This window comes from Gambusia affinis, linkage group LG10 (genome assembly GCF_019740435.1).
Source record: "Gambusia affinis linkage group LG10, SWU_Gaff_1.0, whole genome shotgun sequence".
Taxonomy (NCBI): domain Eukaryota; kingdom Metazoa; phylum Chordata; class Actinopteri; order Cyprinodontiformes; family Poeciliidae; genus Gambusia; species Gambusia affinis.
In genome coordinates, this window is record NC_057877.1 from 5,245,858 (window position 1) to 5,270,555 (window position 24,698).

At 41.3% G+C, this 24,698-nt stretch overlaps 5 protein-coding genes across 10 annotated transcripts in view; 3 read left to right on the forward strand and 2 right to left on the reverse strand.

The window, feature by feature from the left end:
• Positions 1-3,527, reverse strand: part of herc2 (HECT and RLD domain containing E3 ubiquitin protein ligase 2) — a 74,782-nt gene extending 71,255 nt beyond the window's left edge. For 2 of the 4 annotated variants that reach the window (XM_044128862.1, XM_044128863.1), the window contains exons 1-2: positions 2,984-3,065; positions 739-847 (exon numbers count right to left, since the gene is read on the reverse strand). In XM_044128862.1, the coding sequence (XP_043984797.1) occupies positions 739-847; positions 2,984-3,042 (168 nt within the window). In that variant the 5' untranslated portion in view covers positions 3,043-3,065. Of the gene's footprint in view, positions 1-738; positions 848-2,983; positions 3,066-3,389 lie in introns of those variants that run through there. The other 2 variants (XM_044128861.1, XM_044128864.1) reach the window with 2 other exon arrangements.
• Positions 3,528-4,398: 871 nt separating this feature from the next.
• Positions 4,399-8,211, forward strand: nipa1 (NIPA magnesium transporter 1). The gene is made up of 5 exons (XM_044128869.1): positions 4,399-4,535; positions 4,666-4,713; positions 4,799-4,889; positions 5,408-5,565; positions 5,773-8,211. The coding sequence occupies exons 1-5, from the start codon at positions 4,412-4,414 to the stop codon at positions 6,279-6,281; spliced, it is 930 nt and encodes a 309-aa protein (XP_043984804.1). The 5' UTR covers positions 4,399-4,411; the 3' UTR covers positions 6,282-8,211.
• Positions 8,212-10,276: 2,065 nt separating this feature from the next.
• nipa2 (NIPA magnesium transporter 2) lies at positions 10,277-16,618 on the forward strand. Of its 2 annotated transcripts, none has more exons than XM_044128873.1 (6): positions 10,277-10,567; positions 11,196-11,417; positions 12,870-12,926; positions 13,258-13,348; positions 13,582-13,742; positions 14,074-16,618. In XM_044128873.1, exons 2-6 carry the CDS (start codon positions 11,279-11,281, stop codon positions 14,727-14,729), a joined length of 1,104 nt encoding a protein of 367 aa, XP_043984808.1. In that variant the 5' UTR covers positions 10,277-10,567; positions 11,196-11,278; the 3' UTR covers positions 14,730-16,618. The 2 variants fall into 2 exon arrangements, with proteins under 2 accessions (XP_043984808.1, XP_043984807.1); XM_044128872.1 differs by lacking the exon at positions 10,277-10,567 and adding an exon at positions 10,595-11,085.
• The window catches only part of cyfip1 (cytoplasmic FMR1 interacting protein 1), a 32,400-nt gene continuing 23,990 nt past the window's right edge, over positions 16,289-24,698 (reverse strand). For both annotated transcript variants that reach the window (XM_044128871.1, XM_044128870.1), the window contains exons 23-31: positions 24,110-24,197; positions 19,397-19,540; positions 19,221-19,311; positions 18,986-19,116; positions 18,831-18,903; positions 17,924-18,018; positions 17,563-17,801; positions 17,317-17,464; positions 16,289-16,927 (exon numbers count right to left, since the gene is read on the reverse strand). In XM_044128871.1, coding sequence (XP_043984806.1) covers positions 16,763-16,927; positions 17,317-17,464; positions 17,563-17,801; positions 17,924-18,018; positions 18,831-18,903; positions 18,986-19,116; positions 19,221-19,311; positions 19,397-19,540; positions 24,110-24,197 — 1,174 coding nt within the window. In that variant the 3' untranslated portion in view covers positions 16,289-16,762. The remainder of the gene's footprint in view (positions 16,928-17,316; positions 17,465-17,562; positions 17,802-17,923; positions 18,019-18,830; positions 18,904-18,985; positions 19,117-19,220; positions 19,312-19,396; positions 19,541-24,109; positions 24,198-24,698) is intronic.
• On the forward strand, positions 19,549-23,609 carry LOC122838317 (fibronectin type III domain-containing protein 9). The gene is made up of 2 exons (XM_044128874.1): positions 19,549-21,142; positions 22,213-23,609. Exon 2 carries the CDS (start codon positions 22,285-22,287, stop codon positions 22,888-22,890), a length of 606 nt encoding a protein of 201 aa, XP_043984809.1. The 5' UTR covers positions 19,549-21,142; positions 22,213-22,284; the 3' UTR covers positions 22,891-23,609.

A 24,698-nucleotide genomic window follows, 5' to 3' on the forward strand; every position in this document is an offset into this window, starting at 1 on the left:
ATTATGCGATAAACGATAATATTGCTGCTTTGAGACCATTTTCTAGCGATGTAATGGCACAATAATGCAAAGTTCAGCTTCTCAAAGACTAATGAACTTTGATTTTGTAACGAACACTCCACACTGGAAGTGGAAAATATTTTAAATATCTAAAACACAACAACCAAAAACATTAAATAAAAACACACACAACCAAATCCATGTATAAAATGATTATACAGCCACTGCAAGCAAAACTGCCCTTCAAAAAACACACCGAGCTCATTTCAATTTGTCACGAGACTCACAGGCTTACACACATTATTGCTTGCATGAAGTCTATTTTTATGCTGGAACATTTTACTTCAAAAGGTTGTGATTTACTCAATAATTCACCATCAGATTATGTTGCTGGAATAAAATCTGAATTTAATTCAATGTTCCCCCCGCCAAATCTTAACCCGGAATGGCAGTGAAATTATCGGGCCAGGAGCGCGTTGCTGCAGGAGCTAATCACAGCTGGACAAGTACAACTTCTAGCATGATAATCAGACATGTTGATTGATTATTGTGTAATAATCAATTTGTTCTGGACATCATCCACTGATTGTTTATCAGATTAATGAGATTTAAGGGAAACGAATGTGACCGTGTGGTCATTTTAAAAATGGCACAGCGCAGCCAGGGGCTGATATCGACAAAGTTACTCAAGACAAATCCGGCGATCTGTGCGATCGGTGCCTCGCCATGGTTACATACCTGCAAGTCTATTTTCAGCCATTTGTCATGAAATCTCAGCTGGGCGTCCAGGGTGAAAGACGGAGAAGGCATCTTCCCCTCTTCTCTCCTGGCTGCAAACGCAGCCAACCTGCAACACGCGAAGAGCTCCGTTACACATCAAACGTATATTAATGCTATATTTAAAGGTGCATGCTTATTACACTCTCTTCACTTTGGGAGTCTACGCTTCCTCAAAATACGAGGCGTCCTGTGAACAGCTGAGTAACGACCGACAGACGTTTGGACAACGTCAGCCTGAAATGTTCAGAGGTAGCTAGGCAGCTAACTGATGAAGTCTGCTGGTGGGAAAGCAGTGACCTCTGGCTTTAATACTGGTAACACTAATAATTTTGGACAGAAGGACAGAGAGGACATAATGGCTTAATCATCAGAAGGATGACGCAGAGAGGACTACCAGCTTTCAAACAAAGGCAAAGAAGTTTGACCTCAATAAAAATGTCGTAAAGGACGTTTCATCAAGAGACGCGATTCCTAGCCAATGTTCGTTGGTTTGCCACGAGACGATTCAATGTGCTATGTGTGTCACTTCACAGTCGCCATGGAGACCTTTCATGCGCACTTTGACACGTGCCAATTTAAAAGTAAATTTCTATCTTCTCCTCTAGTATATTACTAGGGAAATGTCACAGTATGCAATTCCAGTAAGTCTGGAGGTCCATTCTGGATGGGTCAGAGGTCATAAGGGTCAAATTGGGGAACAGAGAGAAAGAGAGACAAAAACAAAAAAGTAAAAGAAAAGTGGGTATAATTTGAAGTTTCAAAGAATATTAGATGCAAATTTACTCCAACAAATCGATTTTTACATGAAGCAAAAGGAGAAATAGGGGTAGGAAACAGCAGCACGTAGTCACGAATGAGAGTACGAATTGGCAAAGGTGAGAAATGCCTCGACTATTCTTTACTATTATCAAGTATCCAAGCGTTTCAATCAAGCAGTGGCAATACGGCAACTCAAAGAGCACCAACAACTGTTATAAAGCTTTTATCCATTTCTAGGTAGTGCTTATTATAGGGGTGGTGTGATTTGAAAATTAGTGCTGATACCCGATTTTAATATTGCAGCTAAGATCAAAAACCAGAATTATACACATTTCAATGACATGAATAAATGACCACACCGCTGACGTTGCTTCACTTAAAAACACCCCCACAATTCTGTGTTTTGTTACTGTCACAAACCAGACAAATACCACATGACCAAACCCCTCCCTAAAACACAAACATAAACAACAACAAGATGGAAATAAACATCAGTAGTTAGTATTGGCCCATTTTTACTTATTGAGCCGAAATGTTAAAAAATAACCAACATCGACCCATACAGATGTTGATGCCGATATATCATGCATCCCCAGTTTGTTTGTTTCTTTAAATTGAGGGTTGAACAATATTAGGAAAATGTGCATTTTCAGTATCATTATTGAGTATTGCAAAAATGAAAAAAGAAAAAAATTGACGGCACCAAAAATATTATTGGCACACAGATTTTCAGTGGTTAGCCCTTGAAATATAATAACCAAATAAACATTGAGTCCGAGGAGTTTGTTATGTTTGCGATATTGCACAAATTGGTAGTGCAATGACAACTGCAATATGATACATTGAGCAACTCCAGTCTCCATCACAAATGTGCTTCACGGTTATCAGATTTGTTTATAAGTTCAAGTTCTAAAAAGGATCTTACACTCGTGACTTCAACTTGAGAAAATACCAATACGGGGAAAAAAACTTTGATATATGCAGGTTTTTCAGAAGCGTCAGGGCCTTTAAATAGAATACTCCAACAACCACAAACAGTAATTTGGGTGGGGGAAAAGAAACAGTTTTTCTTTTAAGTGTAGGCCCTTTCCATATTAGGAGTGAGACTTATGTGGATAAGAGTGAGAATTGGCAAACCTGAGCTAACACTCAAAGGCCATGACATATTATCACACCGATGTAAACAACTGGGAGGATTTATGATTTGTTGTGAAAACACTGGACGGTATCACATCAGTATTCAATGACAGTTATGCATACAGGAACACCTGACGCGGGTCAAAAATGTTGCTATAAGTAAAAAAACAAACATTATATGGACTTGCTATATCTGACATATGGCTATAAACAAAGCTATTAGCCCTCATGTGTATGAACTTTATGAGCGATAATACCTTCGACTTAATCAAAACACTGACACTTTTAAGCTGTTCATGCTACATACCGCTTCATGAATATCCCCGTGATATAAGGCCAGGAATTTATGCAGCTATGAGCCTGCATGAAAACAGGAAAGCTGTGAATGCTAGCACAGGCACAGTGGTTTTCGCTTGCTAGCAAGTGTGACAGCAGACTCCTCCAGCGGCTAACACCGTCCTGTGACACAGCATCATCGCAGCCGTAGGGCGCTCTATACCGCTAACTTGCATACGCTTCAAGACAGGGACTGGAGGAGCTAACCAATTCACCGGCTAACCAGCTAACATTTACAAAACGCTAGCTTTCCCTTGCTCAACTAGCTTCCGTCATCCAAGAATCCCTGCAGACCTGACGCTGAAAGGAAGCGGAACACCGCGTTCGGGGCAGTCTTGCGAGACAACGCAAACCAAGACGAGATATTCATAAATTACCTGCGGTCACTTGTCAAGCTCTTCTCGTCCCCTCAGCTGCTTTACTGCATTAACAAGACGTTCATAATGGATTTGATTGACGGGACTTGGACCGGATAAGGAGGCATGGAAACCATTTACGTATACAGACTGCTAGATTAGATGCGATAGGTGTTGTTCACCGCTACTCCCGATGTAGGGTGGGCGCAGTTAGTTTCTGCTCCGCCCGTGCGGGTGAGCGGTGTAAATATAAACCACGTGCCACTTTTGCAGTGGAGGCGGGATATTGAAGAGGCGGAGTTGACCTAGATTGAGGGAAAACTGTCCACTAGGTGGCAGTGTTGCTCAGTGAAAGGCTTTATGTCTCAATTAGTGTTGCCAGATTGGGAAATTGGGCTTCTTATGAACACATTGGGGTGAGAAAAACAGCTTTTTGGAGGGTTGTTAAAATGTGGGCTAGTTGTCATTATGTGACAGAAAAGCAAAAACAAAAACACTTTTACATTTTAATAGGGTTAGGTTTTGAAATGCCTAAAATCTCCCAAGCATGACATCATCAGTTATTGGTTAATCCAGCGCTTCTCAATTCCAGTCCTCAGGCCCCCCTGCGCTGCATATTTTAGATGTGCCTCTATTCCAGAGCGGTTGATTCAAATGACTGCATGACCACCAAATGCTACAGAAGCCTGTCACCTACAGGTTCAATCCAGGATTGCTATCTCAATCCAGGTCTGTGGCAGAAGGGAAACACCTAAAACATGCACAGCAGCGGGCGTGAGGACCAGAATTGAGAAACACTGGGTAAATCAAATGTCACACTGCACCAGCACTGAAAAACAGAAATCCCAATGCCACTTTTTTAAGACTTAAAAGGACATGATAGCACCACAAAAAACATAAGTCTCTCCCTGATCCAAGAGTCAAGTCCAAAAGACAGTGACAACCAAAATCCCGCTGTTTTTTGTGTGGGGCGTGTTTTACGTTGCGTTTGTGCTGGAAACAGTCAGTCAGATCTGGCAACCCTGCTCTCAAAGCACACAGCAATGGCCGATAACTCCGGGCTGCCTGGAGCTCCGCTGGGGATAACAATAGCCGTAATATCAAGCTTTATTAATGGCTCGACGTTTGTGCTTCAGAAAAAGGGAATACTGCGTTCTCGTGACAAAGGTAGGGGGAAGAAGCAAGCATAGTTATTCTCGGAAAAATACTTGACAGTGGTGACACTGCCAAACAAATGTGTTATAAAGTTGAGCGCAATGTCAGGCAGCGCGGTCTGAAGTCATTCATGTCTTTGCAGGGTGTTCGTACCTTACAGATGTGGTGTGGTGCAGTGGAACGCTGTGCAGTGAGTATGACATTAAGAATGTTTTGTTCCTTGAAAACTTTTGTTTTCAGCTAAATGTGATCTCACACACGTCTGCTTTTCTCAGTGATCATTGGTCAAGTTGGGAATTTCCTGGCGTATAACCTGGCCCCTGCTGTGATTGTTACACCATTAGGGGCCCTTGGAGTACTGTTTGGGTAAGCCTCAGCCACGAGTGATGCTGGCCAAATTGGTGGTGGCAGCATCAAGCTGTGGTGATGCGTTTCCTCAGAGGGCACAGGGCAGCTGGAAATGTGAAAATGCAGTTTGTGTCACACTTATTTATGTGATTGGTGTTCAAAAGTAGCATGTTATGAATGGGGATATTTATTAAGAGCACTGTTTGTGTTTGTGGGGCCATAATAGCATACAGTTTCCTAATAAATAGTGGTTATTGTCAAAAGTATTATCACAATAGTATAGCAAAATATCCCGCGATATTTTGCATGATGTCATAGAAAAAATAATGTTTCTTCTGCCTTATTGACCAGTTCTGTCTATCAGCAAAACAAATCAGGTTATCTGCTATCTCAGTAAGGTGCTGTTATTTAAAGTTAAATAATAGACGTGTCCAGCTTTACATCTATTAATGTGAGAAACTGAAATTGATAGGAAGGCCTTTGCGAGACCACTTGAACTCTGTATTGGTAGTAACGTCGTCCTCTTGGGGATGCAGAGCAGTCCTGGCTTCTTGGATACTGGAGGAGCGTTTAAACGTCCTGGGGAAACTCGGTTGCATCATCTGTTGCTGTGGTTCCGTCGTGCTCATCATTCACGCCCCTAAAGCGGTGGCAACATCAAGGCGGGAGCTTGAAGACGGACTGTCAGATCCAGGTGATAATTTCTACTCTAAGTTATTAGGGCCATTGTAGATAGAAAAAGAAAAAGGGAATACATTTCTGCCAAAAAACTAAGTTGTTTTTTTTCTAGAAAGAACAAGAAAATTTCTGCACTTGAAATTGAAATTTTACTAACACTTTTTAATGTGTTTGTGAAACATGGTGGACCATGTCACTCATTGTCTACTCTTTCCTCCTGCAGTGTTTGTAACCTACATCCTACTCGTGGTGCTGACCCTGGTCACCCTGATCGTGTGGGTCGCTCCAGCTCACGGGACGTCCAACATCATGGTGTACGTCGCCATATGTTCGCTTCTTGGAAGCTTCACCGTCCCAAGCAGCAAAGGACTCGGCCTGGTGGCTCCTGATGTGTTCGGCGAAGGACAGTCAAATGTCGGCACCGTGGCTCTCTTCCTTGGCCTGCTGGGGGCGCTGGCGGTCAGCATACTGATCCAGTTCTTCTTCATCAATAAGGCCTTGGAGTGCTTCAGCTCCAACATATTTGAAGCGATATACTACGTGACGTTCACGTCCACCGTGATTTTCGCTTCTGCCCTTCTGTTCAAGGAGTGGACGGGACTCACGGCCACCGACGGCCTCGCCATGCTCTGCGGCCTGACAACCGTGTGTGTGGGAGTGATACTCCTTCGAATTTCCCAGGAAGCTATGATTACCTGGAAGGAGAAAAGGGAACGGAAAAAGACAGACTGATTGTGTTACGGTGTTTTTTTCGGGGGTGGGGGGTTGTTTTGCAGGACACAGACTCTGTTGCTCTGCACTACCTCCCCTTTAAGTGACCAAAATTGTGAGATGAAACGCTCAGCCGTGACCTTTGACCACATTAGTGTGAGGAGGAAAGCTTTGATTACATTGTGAGCATTTTATTGGATAGCGGGTGGGATTTGTCTGGAAACAAAATGGCGTTCTGTAGTGATGAGTCCGGCAACACCGATGCGTCGCCGCATGCGTCAAGCCCTTTGACAAAACTCCGTGTCGGTGCGCGTATTGCTTTCAGCAAGTCACGTGACCGATACAGGACCTGATTTGAAATGACACTGGTGCGCCAAACTGTGTTTATAAAGAAGCGACTCTGTCAACGGGATGCATTTGCCAAAATAATTATTGATCTTTTACGGTACGTTGTCAACTATAGGGCATCCTCAAGGCAAACGAAAGGTTTTGTAGTTTGGGACCATTTTGATCTTACATCAGAAAACAAGCTATTGGTTATCACTTTGTTGTTGTTTCATCCAGTTTTTTTCAGTTTCTACTTGATCTATCTGAATCCAAATTCAGCTGAAATTATCTCTTAATTTACTTTCATATTATGTTCCGCAGATTAAGTGTTGCATATGTATGACAGAACTGTCTTATTTAAATAAATCCACCTCCTCAATGCTGAGGCATTATAGGGCATCAGAATGAAGTCCCAGATACACCAGGATAAACTCGGGTATTCAGCACATTCTACAAATTACTGTTTCTTTTTATAAATTATTTCATGTAAATGTATTGTTTACTTTATTTTTTTCTACAGCAGGAGAAGTTGTGTCAAAAAAGCGTAACAGACTAAATTTTAAAATGATGAAAAAACTTATTTTTTCAATGAAAATTTGTGGGGGGAAAAAAAACCTCAGTCCACAAGCATCCTCATTCCAAACACGTTCACTTAAATTTTCATCACTTGGTACATATTCACATTTTTTATTGACTGTATCTAATAATATCAAATATATTTTGAATTTAACTGAAGATATGACAATATGCAATATATAATATACAATAAAATACAATGACTTAAATCTTATTGTATAGACTAGATCATCAAATCAGTCTGACAACTACATTGCCTGTAGGGATTTTTAATGTCCAGCAGGTGTCAGTATTTAGCGACACAGTATAGACACAGTATCAATACAGTTTTGCTATGGGTTGAAATGCTTCATAACGCCTCATTTACCCATCACTAGCGTTCTGTACCTGTAGGGCTGTACAGGAATAAGGAAGTGTAGAGGGTGGCTATTTATACAAATAAAAATCAAAAGGTTGTGCCTTTTTATGAAACCCATACAGGTTTCTTGTAGGGGTGCACTGAGAAATCAGATCAAATTTCCTTTGTCTTGGCAAATTGTCAATCGGTTTATACTTACAAGTGAAATAGAGTTGGATAATAGACCAATATATATACAATGTGATCAATATCAATACATAATAGGTCTAATAGAATTTTCAATAATGTCACTAAATTCTGATCCAGAACCGCACAGCATTCTGGGGGATGTAGGCAGAGGAAAGGCTTTAGCCGCTCAACCTCTCCCGGTCTAGCTAAGCTAGCCCGGTGGTATCAACTAACTCGCTCTTTGGTTACCTGGCAACAACTATATTTTTTGTTAAAAAAAAAAAGGTTTGAAAATCATGTGTAATTTTCCTTCCACTTAACGTTAGTCTGTCAAAGATGATAAAAGTTAATTTTAATACTAAATAACAGAATTGGTATTCTGTTATTGACTCCTAGTTTTTCTATAATAACATAAGCCTTTATTATCCCTGTTATTCTAACTTTATCTGTCAGTTCATTCCAAATTACTATTAAACTGCCTGCATTCGTCTCATCTAAACAAATCACTCCGCTTTGGTTCATCTACAGCAGGGGTGGGCAATTAATTTCTTCAGGGGGCCGCATGAAAAATATGAAATATGTTGGAGGGCCGATCCAGCAATGACTCAAATTTAATCTTGACTCATTATTCATTTTCTCATACCTCTTGTTGTAATAAAATATTTAAATCATATTCTTTTGTTAAGAAGAATATTCAGTAAAAATTAATAAAAATAAAAAAACAATTTGTGGTTTGGCTGAAGTGAGAATTAACAAATTAATAGTTAAAAAAAATATCGTCATCACATCTGAATTTATTTTTAACTTTTTAATCTCTCCACAATTGAAATGGTGTGTGTTATATTAATCAACTGATCAACTGCATATATGAGCAATAAATGGTTTTAAGTGTTGGAAAAAGCCTGACGAACAGATGAGCAGCTGGGCAGTGTCCCGTATGTCACAGCTCTCATCCAAAGCCAGGGAAAAATACCGGTACTCAAAATCATTCACGCTGTCTTTCAGTTGCAGCACCAGGTTCGTCGATGTCCTCAATCCTTCTCAAGTTACGCTTTGCGGCGGAGAGGGAGATGTTCTCAAAAGCGCCTTTTTTCTCAGGACATATTAGCACTGCTTAATATACTCTCCGTCAGAGAAAGGTTTGCTCTTCCTAGCAATCTTAGGGATATGACAAAACTTGCCTTGACTGCAGCTCCTCTAGATGCCAGGCGTTTTGTAAAAAGTGTTTGTTGAGCTTGCAACAGACGACCTCAGTGACGCGCTTCTTTCTCTGAAAAGTTCTTGTATCTCTTTCTCGTGTTTGGTCACATAGTGACGGTGGATATTATATTCCTTTAACACAGCCACCTGCGCACCACAAACTAAACACACGGCCTTGCCTTTGACTTCAATAAAGAAATATTTCGCTGTCCATGCCTTGTTAAAAATGCAGAATTCGGAATCAACTTTTCTTTTTTACCGTGAGATGACATTTTGTGGGGATCGTGTATTCGCTGCTAGCATCACTTGTTGTTGCTGTGTTAGCATTTATGTACATGCATTCATAAACGGTGCCAAGCCCTTTCAAAATAAAAGACAGCTGTGTCGCATGCACTCGAAAATACGGTGTTTTGTTTTCGGACAAATTACTATTAACGGCCATATCTGGCCCGCGGGCCTTAAAATGCCCAGGTCTGATCTACAGGGTTTCCCCACAGGGTACTTATGGCATTACCTACCCTTAGACTTGAACTGTGCCTTTTGAATTATTCAGTTATTTCACCTGATGATTCTTGAGTACCGGTGTTGCATAAAAGATGAAGAACAACTGTATTGTTTAAGTCAGATGAAGGGATTTTTAAAGCTGGTGATGGTTTCCACTTTAATTTGATTACAATGTTGCATATATATGTATTTATGTAATCTTTATTGATTTTACATGTAATAAACGAATAGAAATGCTTTCTCCTGTGGGATTTTCTTATTACAGTGTCAGTTGGATTTCTACATATTAAGTTATACCGTTCAAGGTGAAACGTTTAAAGATTCATTTGAACATTTCTCTTTCCGGGCTGGAATGTTCTCACGACAAACAACTTTTTCATCTTTTTAAATGTTAACTCTGGATCCCTCATTATAAGTATGCATACAAGCAAGAAATACTGTACACATACCTCAACTACTACCTATTATTGTATCCACTTGGTGCACTGATTCTCCTAGCAGCACAACAGACCCTCAGCATGATTCCACCATTGTAGGATCGAAAGTATAACTTTTAAGTCAGTTGAACACAATTATTGTCACTGTTGTGATCAAAAAGGCCTTGTCGGAGTTGTAGTAACACATCCAGATAACTTGTTTTTAATTATTTTTGAATTAGTTTTGAACTGATTATTTTGGGGGGAGTATGTTTGTATGTTTTTGATGAGTGGATGACATTATTATATGACATAAACCTAAAAAAAAAACAAGTCGATTTTGCATAACACCAAACTTTATAGCAGCCCTAAAATATATTCTCTTTATGGCCTCGTGGTAGTTTGAGCCGCCTCTTCGTTTCTTTGCTTTTCAGTTGTTTTTACACTGATTCTGGCATCGTGTTGTAATGTAGAACCCCGTGGAGTCGGTGTAGTGTTCCCTGCCAGAGGTCTGTAAGTGATCTCTGTGGTACTGGGTTTCAGCCTGCGGAGGGCACACGGTTCAACGGTCTCCGCTCCACCCTGATAAGCAGAAGAAGAAGCTCGCGGTGTGGCAGTCCTCCAGTGGCCGCTATCGGTACCTGGTTGAAGAAGTAGGAAACAGTATGTGACCGTCCAAAGCAGAGCCGAGACGCAGGCTGGCCAGTCGCTGTTCGCTTGTCTTAGGTGGGGGGAAAAATACAGCCGCCTTTGAGCAGGTAAGTAAGGTGGGGACTTCTCAAACTGCGCTGCTTGTCGCCAACACTGACTCCTGTGGCTTAGCTAGGAGTACTGTGATGCTAATGGTAGCTAACGTGTTCAGCTCGCTGTACTGTATCCATTTATTTATAGCTGAGTCAAATTATGGCTTAGGCGCGTAGAGCATCTGGCGAAGCACCTTGTTGGTTGATAATAGAGCCTTAATTATAACCCGAGCTTCCTCAGGTTAGCTTCCTATCAAGGTGCGCCTAACATTTCCATTAGAGGAATGCTGCTTCCTGATTCCAAACTCCTGAAAGAAGTTCATTTACATAGCAGCTGACCGAGTTTCACAAGGCTTTGTGTCCGTGGCAGCACAACACTCAGACAACCGGTTGGACAAGCTCAGTCTCTCATGTCTTTGTTTGGGATAAGGCAGCAGAGGGACTATATGTTCTTAAAAGCGCTGCGTCCTAAATGGATTTCTTCAACGCGTCAGGTTTTGGTTTCCCGCTGTGTAATGTGTCCTGTGTCGCCGGTAGGTTCCCGCTGTAAGGGATGGACGTGAAGTCTGAGGAATCTGTGTTGTTGTTTCCTATTGTGCTGTTTCAACCTCCCTGCCCCTCACCTCCTTCTTTCCTCCTCCAGGTTGCCAGAACTGCTCCTTTGGAGAGCATCTTCCCTGCTTGGTGGTAGATGTGAAAAATCACTCCCACACATCCAGCATCACCATGGGTCAGGACCGGGGGAAGTACGATTTCTACATCGGCCTGGCTTTGGCCATCAGCTCCAGCCTCTTCATCGGTGGAAGCTTCATCCTGAAGAAGAAAGGTCTTCTGAGGCTGGCTAAGAAGGGATCGATGCGGGCAGGTACTGGCCGCTCTTTGTCTGAACACCCAGATCACAACATATCTGATTGAATTTGCCAGCTGCCCTTAAGGCACTCCCTGCTGCTGATGTGCATTGCTGACAGCCAAACCAGTCAGGAAACTCTCTAATCCCTGCCCTGTGTTTTACAGGCGTGTTTAAACCAGCTCCCTGGAGCAGGATGTGTTCATATGTGTGTTCATATGTGTGTGTCACAGTCTTTTAAACTCCTGGTAATCATTAATATCAATAGCTCACTTGACCTTTTCCTCAGATCTGAAGGTTCTTTGGTTTGTTTCGATAATGCACTTTAGACAGCAATTGTAATGAAGACCAGATGACATTTGAATGGTTCGTATTGTCTAACAGCATTTGTGTAACATAAATGAACAAATATGAATTGTAAACGACGTTCTTTATAATCAAACCACTAAAAGTCCCCACAGACTTTTAGTGTGGGGATCATCTTGATTCTGTCTTTTTTTTTTTTTTTTGTCCAGGTTCTTGTAGAACTTAGGATTCAAACATAATCTTCTTAATTACAGGTTTAGTCACTAGTTTTATGAAACCTACTTTTGCAATTATGTTGCAATAAAATATTGAGGCTTTTATTTGGATGAGTATTTCTACGCCTTATTTTAAGAGAATTTGTAATTTAATGCAGACATCCGCAGCATGGAGCTGAGTGTCTCTTTAGTCCTTCTGAGGTTTAATAATAATAAATGTGACTAAAAATGCTAAAGAACCAATTTTTTATTTTTATAAAGATGTAATAATGTATACGTATGGAAATAATTGCATTGCATTTTTACAATAGAATGACATTAAAAGTATAAGTAGGAGTTTTTTTTTCCCCCAGATATTCCCCAAATATCAAAAATCCTGACCAAGAAAAATGGATCAATCCTCACGTTTTCCAAAGTTTTTATGTTTTTGTGTATTTTAAAACCCAGAAATAAATAAAACTGGGGTTCTTTAAAAAAAAAAAATTATTATTTAAATAGTTGATGTAACATTTGCATCTCTAAAGTTTTATTTAGATGGAGTGAGGGCTGAAATGGCTCTTAGGATCGTAAAGGTTTCCGACTCCTGATATGACTTATAAGACCCTGCCCCCTTTTTTAATCATGGTATCTGTAAGCTTTATTTTGAAAGGCCAGACTGATCCAGTGTGACCAGTCTGGTCTAGCAAATTGAAACCCATTCTAGTAATAATCTAATATGTAATACTTAAAGTCTCCTATTTTGGGAAACTTGCACAAAGTGCAAAGGGTCAAGCGAAATGGGCCAAAAAACCTCTCAAAAAGTGAGTGGGAGGTAAAGATCTGATGTCTCCTTATGATGATTTTCTTTTACTCTGTTCTTCTTAGATGTGAGGTTGCTACTTGATTCACTCCTCTCTATTTATTGATACGCTAAGCAGTAATAAAATAATTTTTTTGTTTTGTTTTTCAGGACAGGGCGGTCATGCATATCTTAAAGAATGGTTGTGGTGGGCTGGTTTACTATCAAGTAAGTGATGAGCTTTGTGTTATTGTAATGTTTTTGATCACATTTTCAAATCTGTAGCCTTAAAAAAAAAAAAAAATATATATATATATATATATGTGTGTGTGTGTATATGTATATATGTATATATATGTATATATATATATGTATCTATATATATATATATATATATATATATATATATATAACTGACATGTGTCAGTGTGTTTGTACTCAGTGTTGTTGCAGTGCAGCAAACCTCAGACAGTATTGCATTGTTTCCCCATGTCTGGCTCTATTGTGACATGTTCTGACTGTATGCTAACGTTTTGTTTTGTTTGTTTTTTTATTTCAGTGGGCGCTGGGGAAGCAGCCAACTTTGCAGCATACGCTTTTGCCCCTGCCACCCTGGTCACGCCCCTGGGAGCCCTCAGCGTGCTCGTCAGGTACAGACGCCTCATCACGTGCACTCCACACCGAAACATCTTATCAAAACATCGTTTTTGTTATAAAACTCCGTCTTGAAAGAGCCCTCTCTTGTTTTTCAGTACATTCTTGAGTAAATGACCTGAAGTAACATGCAGTGTGAAATCTTGTATGTTTGTTTCCAAGCATGTGCAATCCCAGGTTTAAACTTTCCATGACAGGTGTTGTTTTGTGTTTTTTTTTGGTGCTGCAGTGCCGTGCTGTCGTCATATTTCCTGACTGAGCGGTTAAACCTGCACGGGAAGCTGGGCTGCCTGCTGAGCATCCTGGGCTCCACCACCATGGTCATTCATGCGCCGAAGGAGGAGGAGATCGACAGCCTGGAGGACATGGCCAAGAAGCTGGTCGACCCAGGTAGGGATGACTCGGCGGAATAAAACTGCGTCATCACACACGAGAGAGCTGAAATGCTGCCTCAAAGCTTTCCGCAACTTTCTGCTCGACAACCTCACACATGCACTGTCTGTTTATAGTTTATAGATCTGAGAAAAAACAAAATCCCAGAATATACAAGATTAAAAAGATGTAAGACCCTTGGTTAACATATGAACATATAAAAAAGAATATTTGAGAAACTTGCTTGTTCTAGCACACAAAATACATTTTTGTATGTGATTCGAATACTATTTAAAAAGATTGTTCCTCATTGTATTTATTTATTTATTTATTTATATTTCTTTTTAAGGGTTTTTGTTCTTCGCCACTCTTGTCATCTTCGTGGCTCTCATCTTCATCTTTGTGGTCTCCCCGCGCCACGGTCAGACCAACATCCTGGTTTACATCACCATCTGCTCCGTGATCGGGGCGCTCTCCGTGTCCTGCGTCAAAGGCCTGGGCATCGCCATCAAAGAGGGCATCGCCGGCGTCAACGTGTTCAAGAACCCCCTGGCCTGGATCCTCCTCCTGGGTCTGGTGGGCTGCGTGAGCACGCAGATCAACTACCTGAACAAGGCCCTGGACATCTTCAACACCTCGCTGGTGACGCCCATCTACTACGTGTTCTTCACCACGTCCGTGCTCACCTGCTCCGCCATCCTCTTCAAAGAGTGGGAGCACATGGGCGCCGGCGACGTGATCGGCACCCTCAGCGGCTTCCTCACCATCATCGTGGGCATCTTCCTGCTGCACGCTTTCAAAGACATCAGCGTCAGCTTGGCGACGCTGTGCATGTCCATCAGAAAGGAGGAGCGCGCCGGCGCCCCGGCGGCCAACGGCTCGGCCGCTCACACCAACTACGAACTGCTGCAGGACGAGTCCACAGAGGACATGGAGGACAGGGGTGTGCCTTTCGACAGCGTCTCCAGGAGGAACGGAGCAATGACTTCCTCTTTAGATGCTTAAGAAACGGTTTTTGGTTTTTTGTTTGTTTGTTTTTTTTGTCTTCAGACTCAACCGTTGCGTTGGTGCCGATAGCTTCTAAAATAATGAGACAATCAACTGTGAGGGGAGGAAGGGGGGACACGGATGGACCAGTAGATTGTATTTGTTTTAATTTGCCTTAATTTACTCAGACTGTCGTATTTGGTTATAGCTGGGGGTAAGTAACTTATGAGGAAAAGTTTTTTACATATTGGTTAAAACTGTCACCATGTCCACACAGTACAACACAGATAACCTGTGAATACATCGAGCTCCTCCACTTCATATTAGTGCTACTGGTGCCGTCTGAAGGAATGCACTACTCCTAGTCAGAAGCAACCTTTGAACTTTACATCATGTTATAAAGTTATTCCCTCATCAAAAAATACTCCTGGAGTGTTGCCTTGACTCTTTCATGCATGTTTGAGAAATCCTTTCATTGCCCGTGGCAACCATTCAGCTGTGCAAAACATCTGGTTGGCGCTAGCTCTGCCTGTAAGGCGTAGCTCCTCCTTGGAGATGCAGTTTACAAGGTTCCGCCTCGCAGAGCAGCTTTCTCCCATACTCCTCCACTCAGCGGCAGCAATAGAGGAGCCATGTTGCGATGACTTCCTGAAGGCGGAGTTTCAAACAGAGCAGGTGTTTTTAAAGAGACAGAGGTCCAATTTTAAGGCGTTTGAATTAGGAAATAAAATTTCTTTTAGGTTGTATTTGACACATGTAGCGTTTTTATAGCAACTCAAGTTAACATAGTTACTTTATTGAGCTCTAAATGACACTATAAGGCTGGAAAATATATAATGGAGCGCAAGCTCTGCTTTTAGCCATGCGTCGTTCTGTACCCTCGCTAAGGGTGTTAACCTGTTGTGGTTATGATTATGCAAGTGTGCAGCAGTGTGTGTGAGGAGATAAAGAATAATAAAGCAAGGATGCAAAAATCATACTGCCATAACACGCCGCTGCTAAATGCGCAAATGGTGGAGAAACAACTTACCATTACAGGAAAGCCGTTTATCCGCTGTCATCTGTGGCTATGCTAACTAGCCTTAGCATTCATGGCATGCTTCGCTGTAGCGTCCCTCTGGCTTTGATTGGACGACTGAGCTGTGTACGTCAGTAGTTAGTCATAGAAGGCAGAGGAGCTCTATTTTCTGTTTCAGATTATCTGAGTGTAATTGTATATTGTCACGACTGTGATAGTTTTAATAAATATGCAAATCCAAAAAACACATTTATAAAAGTCACCTACCCTGGCTATAACTGACCTGCATTCCTCTGTAGCTCTGTAAATATTTTCTAAAGAAGTGCTTTGTTATATGTACATGGATTTTCACACACTGACCTTCTTTCTATGAATCAAAATTATAAAGCTAATATATTCTGGTTTGAGGACCTGCTGACAATGACATTTTGACAAGAACCTCACTATGATTGACAGTTTTTTTTTTTGTGATACTTGAAAGTAATTTATGTTTGGAGTCTGATCTGGAGTAAGGTGGGGAAACTTTTTACATTAAAAAAATCTCTTGACAAAAAAAAACAACATTTGTTACATATTTATTGAATTAAAGTGATTAAAGGAGTTCAAACAAGGCACAGTGAATAATTTGCTTAACATAATAAGGATGAGGGTTATTTCTCATTAATCTTTAAAATGTCTGAGCATGCATGTAGACAGTACAAAATTACAATTTTTTTCCTTTCTCAAAAATAGGTTCACCCTTTTTTAATGTTCCACCACAGCAAACCCTTAAATACTCATAAAACTAATTTCCCTCCCTGAACTACAGCTACCTCCAAGTACAAAGGAATAGCTCTTTCAACAAAGGGCGATATCTATTCTTTTCTTATAAGGCACAAGTGAATAATAATAATAAAAATAAAAAAAATTCAAACGTTCAAAAAGTGGCCCCTTATATCGCAGTTAAAAGTCCTTAGCTACTGAAGGCCAAAGGAAAACAGAGAAGAATGCTGACGATGTTTGGAAGCGGTCCCAAAGTCCGAGCAGCAGCGCCTCAGCTGCTGGCGAGCGACTGGTGGATCGGTGGCTGGAAGCAGCGGACGTGTTCCACCGGCATGTTCTCTCCGTCTCCAGACTTCATGTATTTATTCAGGATGGCAAAGATCTCGTCGTTCAGGACCTGGAATTTGCGGATTCTGTCCACCATCTTCTTTAGAGGCTGGAGAAAACGCACAAATACGCCCCACGTTAACATATTTTTAACATTAATACACACCTACGTTTAGGGCAAACTAGTGATTTCCCACGGTGCCTCCCTACATGCTCATTTGTCACGATGAATCAGTGATGTGAGATGCAGCATATTTTATTTGAAGAGGACAGTCAATGGGGGTAATAAACAGTTCTGATTTCCCTCATAATTACTCATGTTTGCCAACGATGGCGACAGAAATGTGAAGTATTTGTAATTTATTAAGTCATTAATTAGTCACAGAGTAAAACAGAAGTAACTGGAGAATGAGCGTTACAAAATAAATGACGGGAACTCTGTAATAAAATCTACTTATGCATTGCGGGTTGTGTTACTGATCCGCTCTCCCAACTCACCACATTCTTGATGATCTCGTCCTTGCCGTCGTGTTTCTGCACCTTGAGCAGGTGGTAGCTGAAGTCGAGGATGTCGAATCGTCTTTGCTGTCCCAGCAGGGCGATGATCATGCAGCCCGCCCAGTGGAGGCCGTCTCCGAAGCACTGCCTGGAGGAAGGGTGCAGGAAGCGGACGCACGTTTCAGATAAACACGTCGACTTTAGCGGCTCATTTTGTGGTTGACCAGGAAGAGATCCTGCACTCACTCCACTGTGAACTCGTGGGCTCCCACAGGGATGCAGTAGACAAACTGCATGGCGCTCCACAGGCGGTGGAACTCCACACATTCGTCCACGTGCATCACGCCGTTGCTGGGCAACGGGCCACGCCAGATGGCGTCGTCCAAGAAGCCGCGCACGCGCGCCAGGATGACTTCGAACATGGACAAGCCGCAGCACAGCCGCTCTTTGGTCAGGAGGTCGCCTTCACGCGCGATAGCTATTTGCTGAAGGGAAGGGAGCGATAGTTTTCCGGTCATAATGTCACTCTGGCAGGATTTTAAAAAGCACAAAGAACGATGCTACGATGTCGACTCTGCAACCACGGAAACGCTTAGCCTGGCTCTACCTGCGGTGTTCCGAGGCGCTCGATCAGAGGAACCAGGTGCAGCGCCGTGTATTTAGCTTCCAAACGCTTCATCTTGGCATCCAGGCGTTCCCCATCTGAACGGCAAGGAGAACACAAAGAATGGGGTTGGTGCTACTTATTTGACTGGTGCAGGAAGATTTAGAGACATTTTATCAATAATATTTTGATTTGATTTCTGACAGTCATCTGTAGTAAGTGGCCTCCAATCTTTATATTTGGAGTTTGTGGTTTAGAGAAAATGATTTATGTAAAACATCTCTTTTTAAAGTCAGCAGTATTTTATTTTATTTTTTTAAAGAAACAAGAGTTATCTAGAAATAGACAGTTCGGTTTTGCCAAATAATAGACAATTTTGCAGCACAAAAGCAAAAAAACAGAATTGGATTGTTTTCTGTAACTCTACAACATCAGATATATATTGACTAGGAAAACCTAAATGTATTGATTTTAGAGTATTGCTTATACCATATTGTAGTGCCAAAAGTGTTTTTTAAATTTTTTTATGTATGTTAACTGTATCAGACGTATTGATTTGGTGTCGCGTGCAGGTGACAAATCTTTTCTGTTTTAATGTTTTTAATTTTTGAAAAGTAGAAAAAGTACGTCCTGAAAACGTAAACAGAAGGAATGAAATAAAATTTCTTGGAATGACATTAGGAAGACATTAGTTACTTCCATACAAAACAATAGAAACAGCTTGGAGTGAGAAGGGGAGGGAATCATTTAAGGAAAGGAACTCAATTCAAAAAGATGTGTATATCAGAGAAACTTATATCCAGAGATAGAAATGTAGAAGGGTCAGATTAGAGTAGACAAAGTACATTTATATACATATGAAATACTGTATGTATGAATGCTAACTGTGTCTTGATGTTAATGTGCTTACCTTTGACATGCACTCGCGGCAGGATGTTTTGGAAAGGCGCAGCATGCAGCAAGTCGCACACTTCTTCCTGAGACTGCAAGACACGGACATGAAAAACGTCAGCCGGCTGCAGAGCAGAGAGTCGGCGCTGCCTCCCGAAGCGGGCCGATCCGTACCAGACTCTGCTCACTCAGCAGGCAGAACAGGAGGGCGTTGCCCACCTCCCTCAGGTTCTGGAAGCACACCGTCTTGAGCTCGGCGTACTCCACAATGTCCTTCAGCTGGTGGTGGAAGAACTCCAGGATGCCTGGAACAAAAACACAAGGCGCGTGTGCTTAATAATAGCATTTGGGTTATATGCTGAATTGAGATATGATGCTCTCTTCTAACATTCAGGGTGCTGTCACCTACCAGGGGAGCCGTACTCGTGGCGTGGAAGTCTGCAAATCTTGGGCATGACCTCCATCAGCGTCTTCACGTACTGCAGGATGGTTCCCTGGAGCTGAGTGACGGAGCAGAGGATGACAACGCTGCTGATGATGATGATGGAGAAAAGCTCCATCCTTGGTCTTCTAGATGACACTCACCAGACTTTTGACAACCTTAAGCAGCTCCTCCATCACCACGGCGATGCCCTGGTAGCCCAGCAGTCTGCACATGACCTTAATGTGTGGCGGGCCCAGAAAGTTCCTATAGGTGGTGAATGTGCTGCTGTAAGCCAGGTTCAGGGTCTGCACACACACAGACAGGTGATGATTAGAAAAAAAACGTTCTTTATAATTTTAATGTAAAAGTCATTTGCCACATGTATTTTTCAAATACAAGTTGGAAAGTATTTCATAAGCATTCCAGTTTATGTGTCAAAATGCTCTAAATGTCAGTGAATAAAAATACTCATAACCCCACAGACCAACTGACTTACAAGAGCTGGAGCATCTTCTACTTCTGTGTGCAGTAAACTGAATTTAAAAGGTTCAAAGATAAATATAATCAACCAAAATAAGCTAAAAACGATGGAAGTCATAAAAAAATAAAACCTAAAACGAAACATTTTTAGTCACTTAAGGGTGCCTGGTCCTTGTATTCCTCCCCAAAGTTCAAAGGTCAGGTTTAATAATCAAAACTGTGAAAAAGCCTTCATAGTCCATAAATTTGAATATATATCCTAAAATATTTCAATTTTTTTGTCCTAAGAGCAAATGTAAAAAAAAAAGTAATTTAAACAATATTTGCATATTCTAATCTAAATAAAAAAAAAAAAAAGAGAATTCAAAATTTTTGTCATATTTTAGAAAATCCTTGTTTTCTAAAATACTCACAAAACCAGTTTTATGCAAGAAGCATTTATATGTCATGGTTTTGCAAGTGAAAGGTTTTGCAAGGACAAATAAAGTTTACTTGTTCACAAAATGAAAAATTCACACTGTACAAAAACAACAAATCAAAATAAAATAAAATAAAAATCTGAGTTCCAGGAAGAATCTGAAAGAAGACAAAATAAGTAATCTAATAAAACGATTGGGTAAAAAAAAACCCTACAAAACAAAATTAAAAAAAAATGGAAATGGAGCAAATACCAAAATAAGGATAAAATGTTGAGTGTCTTTAACTAATAAAGCTAAATGCAGCAGCTCTTCATTAAATGATCTGATTATTATCACTACTTCACGGTTTCTGACTTGCAACTGTAACAAGTTCTGACTTCTGAAGCTAAAAATAAAAGCGAGTTCAAGGTCGACAGATTGCAACAAGGAAAAGAAACAGATTTTAATTTAATCGACTTCTTCAAACATTTAAACCAGCTTTTTAAAAACTACAAATGTGAACACCAGGCTCCATGACAGCGTGGTCAGCGCTGGTTGTTGCGCTGCGGGAAGAAGCAGCTGGACAGACGGATGGAGTGGCTGCAGCACATTTCATCTCACCACTTAATATTCCAGATACGACACGCACCACATTCCTGGTCAACAGGAAATTAAAGATCTGCATCGCCATAATGTCGATGGAGGAGCTAGCAAGTTAAAAAAAGAAACAGAAAACAATCCCAGTAGAGAGTATGACCTATGACTGACCCACAGATGGGAGAAAATGCACTTTTTTCATCCCAAAGAGGAGATTTTAGCTCCCTCTCCTGCTCCCTTTGCTCTAATCCGGTAACACTCCCTCTAGTGTTGCAGAATCTGAGCTAAAGACGCGCTGATCTGTGCTTCAGTTGCTCGGAGCAGGACTCTGCATCGAGCATCTCTGTCTGGTTATAATGGAAGAGGCGAGCGAACACCAGCAGCGACGCTCAACACACTGGGAGGACCGTCGCACAGCGGAGTGTTTTCATGGTAGGCCTGAATTTTATCCACGTTATGCTGTGAATCGTCTCAAAATAACTTCAGTGCTGTGGAGATCCTATCTTGTGCCAGCACACGCAACAGAAAGTCAATTAATGTTCATCTGATCGAGAAGGAAAGTTACATGTGAGTGCATGTGTTTGATTCACCAAGTTGAATGTTTTAAACATGGCTGCCTTTAAACTTCCATCAATTTTCTATTCACCCTTGTCCCTAATGGGGTCAGGAGGGTTGCTGGTGTCGATCTCCAGCTGCGTCCCGGGCGAGAGGCGGGGTTCACCCTGGACAGGTCGCCAGTCTGTCGCAGTGCCTTTAAACTTACAAGTTCTAATTAATAAATGACTAAAAACACGTAGCCAGGGTTGGAGATTAATGAAAGAGGAAAAATGGAGGACCATCTAAATATGAAGCCAAAAGTTAATAAAGAAGTAAAGTAAAATCAGTGTAATCATTTATTTACTCTAGTTGTTGCATTAAAAAATGGAAGTGCAGAACATTTAAACTTCAAATTATTTGAATCTACTAAAACCCAAAGAAGGTTTTTTTTTATTTTTTTCTAATGATGGTTTCGGCTGACAGATCATCACCTTTCTTTTCACATAACAGGTGACAGAGTAAAGATAAGCCCCTGCAACAACAATCCTGTATTATGTAATTTAGTGAACATCTGCCTCCCAGCGGTTCACAGATAATCCATCATACAGTACTCAGTCACTGATAGGTTTTTATTTTATTATTCACCACGTGAAACAGTTATTTAAAGATAGAAAAAAATAAATGAGCCTTCATTAGGTTCAATAATTGAAAACTACACCAAAAACTAAGTAGGGTTTAATGGAGGCAGCATAATGGAAAAATGGCCATTATGCTAGATATACTAAATGCCTCCATTTTAAGATGCAGTTTTGGATAATAGACATTCAAGCTGTATATAAGTTGCATTCAGTGGTAATAGGACGCATCAATCACAATCAGAGTTTCTTTAGGAGTTTAAAAATAAATTGTGTTTAATGTGTACTTCTTGCATTTCTTACTCTGTACTTCCGTCGCCTCTTTTACAGCTTGACTCAATGCTGTGAGCCTGCGGCTGGAGAATAAAGCGAAACCAAACAGGAAGCTCTTCTTCCGTCGTCATGGTGGTCACGGTCTACAACATCTCGTCCACCTCGGCCAGGGTGACGTGGCCCGCCTCCCCCGCCTGCCTGGACACCTTCTACAGCGTCATGTACGACCCCAACTGGAACAGCCTCATCATGGGCTACAAGCGCAAGAGCTTCAAGCACGAGGAGCGCATCCCCGTCAGCCAGACCGCCACCTACCTGGGCAACCTGCTGCCCCAGACCGCCTACTTCCTGTGCGTGACGTGCCAGGCGGCCGACCCCGTCCGGGAGCAGTGCCAGGTGTTCAGCACGCCGAGCGAGAGCAGCGAGGGCCACGATCGGGCGGGCTGGGAGGTGGCGGTGGGCGTGTGGCTGACCTGCTGCCTGCTGCTGCTGGTCATCGCCGGCATCCTGCTGTGGGGCTGCCTCCACAACATGTGCTCCCTGCCGGGCCGCGTCGCCGAGAGCCGCCCCGTGGTGACGGCCTCCGTCCGCCAGGACATGTCCAGTTCGGGACACCTGTTCCAGGCCAGGAGCAGCAGCAGCGAGGAGAGCATCAAGCGGGCCGCGACCATGCAGACGTCGCTGATGCTGGCGCAGCCAGGCGGCCATGTAATTACCCCGGAGCATGAGGTCTGAGCCGGCTGACAGAGAGCCGGCATTAATCGAGCGGATTGAGGTCACCACGGTATTGTTCACCGCCCCCAACCGACCCCAGCCGAATTATCACCAAACGTTTTACCCCGCTCAATGAAAATCCTGTTTGAGCTTACAGGGATATCGTCATAGCAACCACTCATAACAAGACTCTTTGAACCATTTTAAGTGAGTTAACCTAAACATACAAGCTGACACAGTGAAGATGGTCATTCTACTAGAAATATTAAACTCATAGAGGTTTTTTTCAGCTTTAACCGTCTAGACTTCTATTTTATTTTATTTATTTATTTTTTTTTTGCAGAGTGTGGTTTTTCCCTAAACATTCTGCACAAGATGTAAGAGACATGAAACTCGGCACAATGTTTCCTTGAATAAAGTTTCCTTTCCTTTATATTCTGTAGGAACTTCATTAGGGGTAGGTAATAAATCGATTTAATGGATCAATCAAATATTTAGTTTTTGCAAATGTAATATTTGGAAAATCTGGATTTCTTTTTTTTCTATGAATGCACTGGGAAAAAGATGTCAGGCAAAGATTTATTTATTTTTTTTAACAAAAAATAAAGTAAGTGCTACAAGAATATAGTCTTAGTAATACGAGAATAAAGCCATGTAACAATAAAGTCAAAATAATACAAGAATAAAGTTATTACCAGAATGAAGTTGTAATATTATGAAAACTCCAACACAAAAAATTAATAAATTATTAGTCCAAGTTTGTTTGGGTTTTTTATTAATAAAAAAAAGTATTTTCTTATCATTTTAAGACATTTTTCTGATAAAATTGTGTCTTTATTCTGTTAAATATATAAGTATATTCGTGTAATTCAACAGAAATCCTTGCAGCCTGACCCTAATACTGAACTCGCAGAAAGAATGACTGAAGTTAAGGCCACTTACTGACAATATTTTCCATTATTTGCAATTTATTTTTTAGAAAAGAAAGCAAAAAGAAAAAGAAAGATTAAAATCAGGAATCAGATGTGGTTTGGAAAATTTCTGAGGTTGTATTTTTAAGCCATCTGGCTCAGCCCTAGATTTTATTATCATGCAGTAAACATTTAGCTTTAACATGTGCTTATGCACAGCTGGTCAGGTCACGGCAAAAAAAAAAAAAAAAAAATTTGTTGCTTATGGAATCCAAAGAAATAAACCGAGTCGTTCTCTGGGAGAGGTGATAACAGAGGAATGCACTGACCTTTGACCCGTACAGATAATGGGGCTGAGCGTTGGGGGGTTTATCCCTCTGGAACTCTTGAGAGAAGGGCAGGATGGTGCGCACAAACCTGGACGCACAGAAGGAGATTATTCAAACGCATCACAGCGCAACATAAACAGCTGGGTACATTACACAGAGATGAAAAGTCAACAATGAACACACACAGCCATCAGCAGCAACTTTACAACCTATCAGCCACAATCCCATCTCTTTACGCACAAGCTGTTGTTGAAACTTTGAGCTTTCATGAGCGCAGATTTTATGTAACTGTAGAGCAAATACCGTGTCCATTGATGCGGCGCCTAACGAAGCCCAATGAAGAGACGCAATTTGAATACATGTAAGCCAAGCTAATAAATACCTGGATAACCAGTGTTGTGGAAAATGTACTTGTTTGAGGTTTAAATCATGTTTTAGTGTTATTCCCTCATCAAAAACATACAAGCTCCTTCAGACTAGCCAGCAGCAATTAGCAAACATCTGATGGAACCGTGCATCAGTGAAATGTTGTTAAAGGATTAATAGAGGAATGTTGCTCTGATGACTTTCAGGAGGTAGCTTCTTAAAG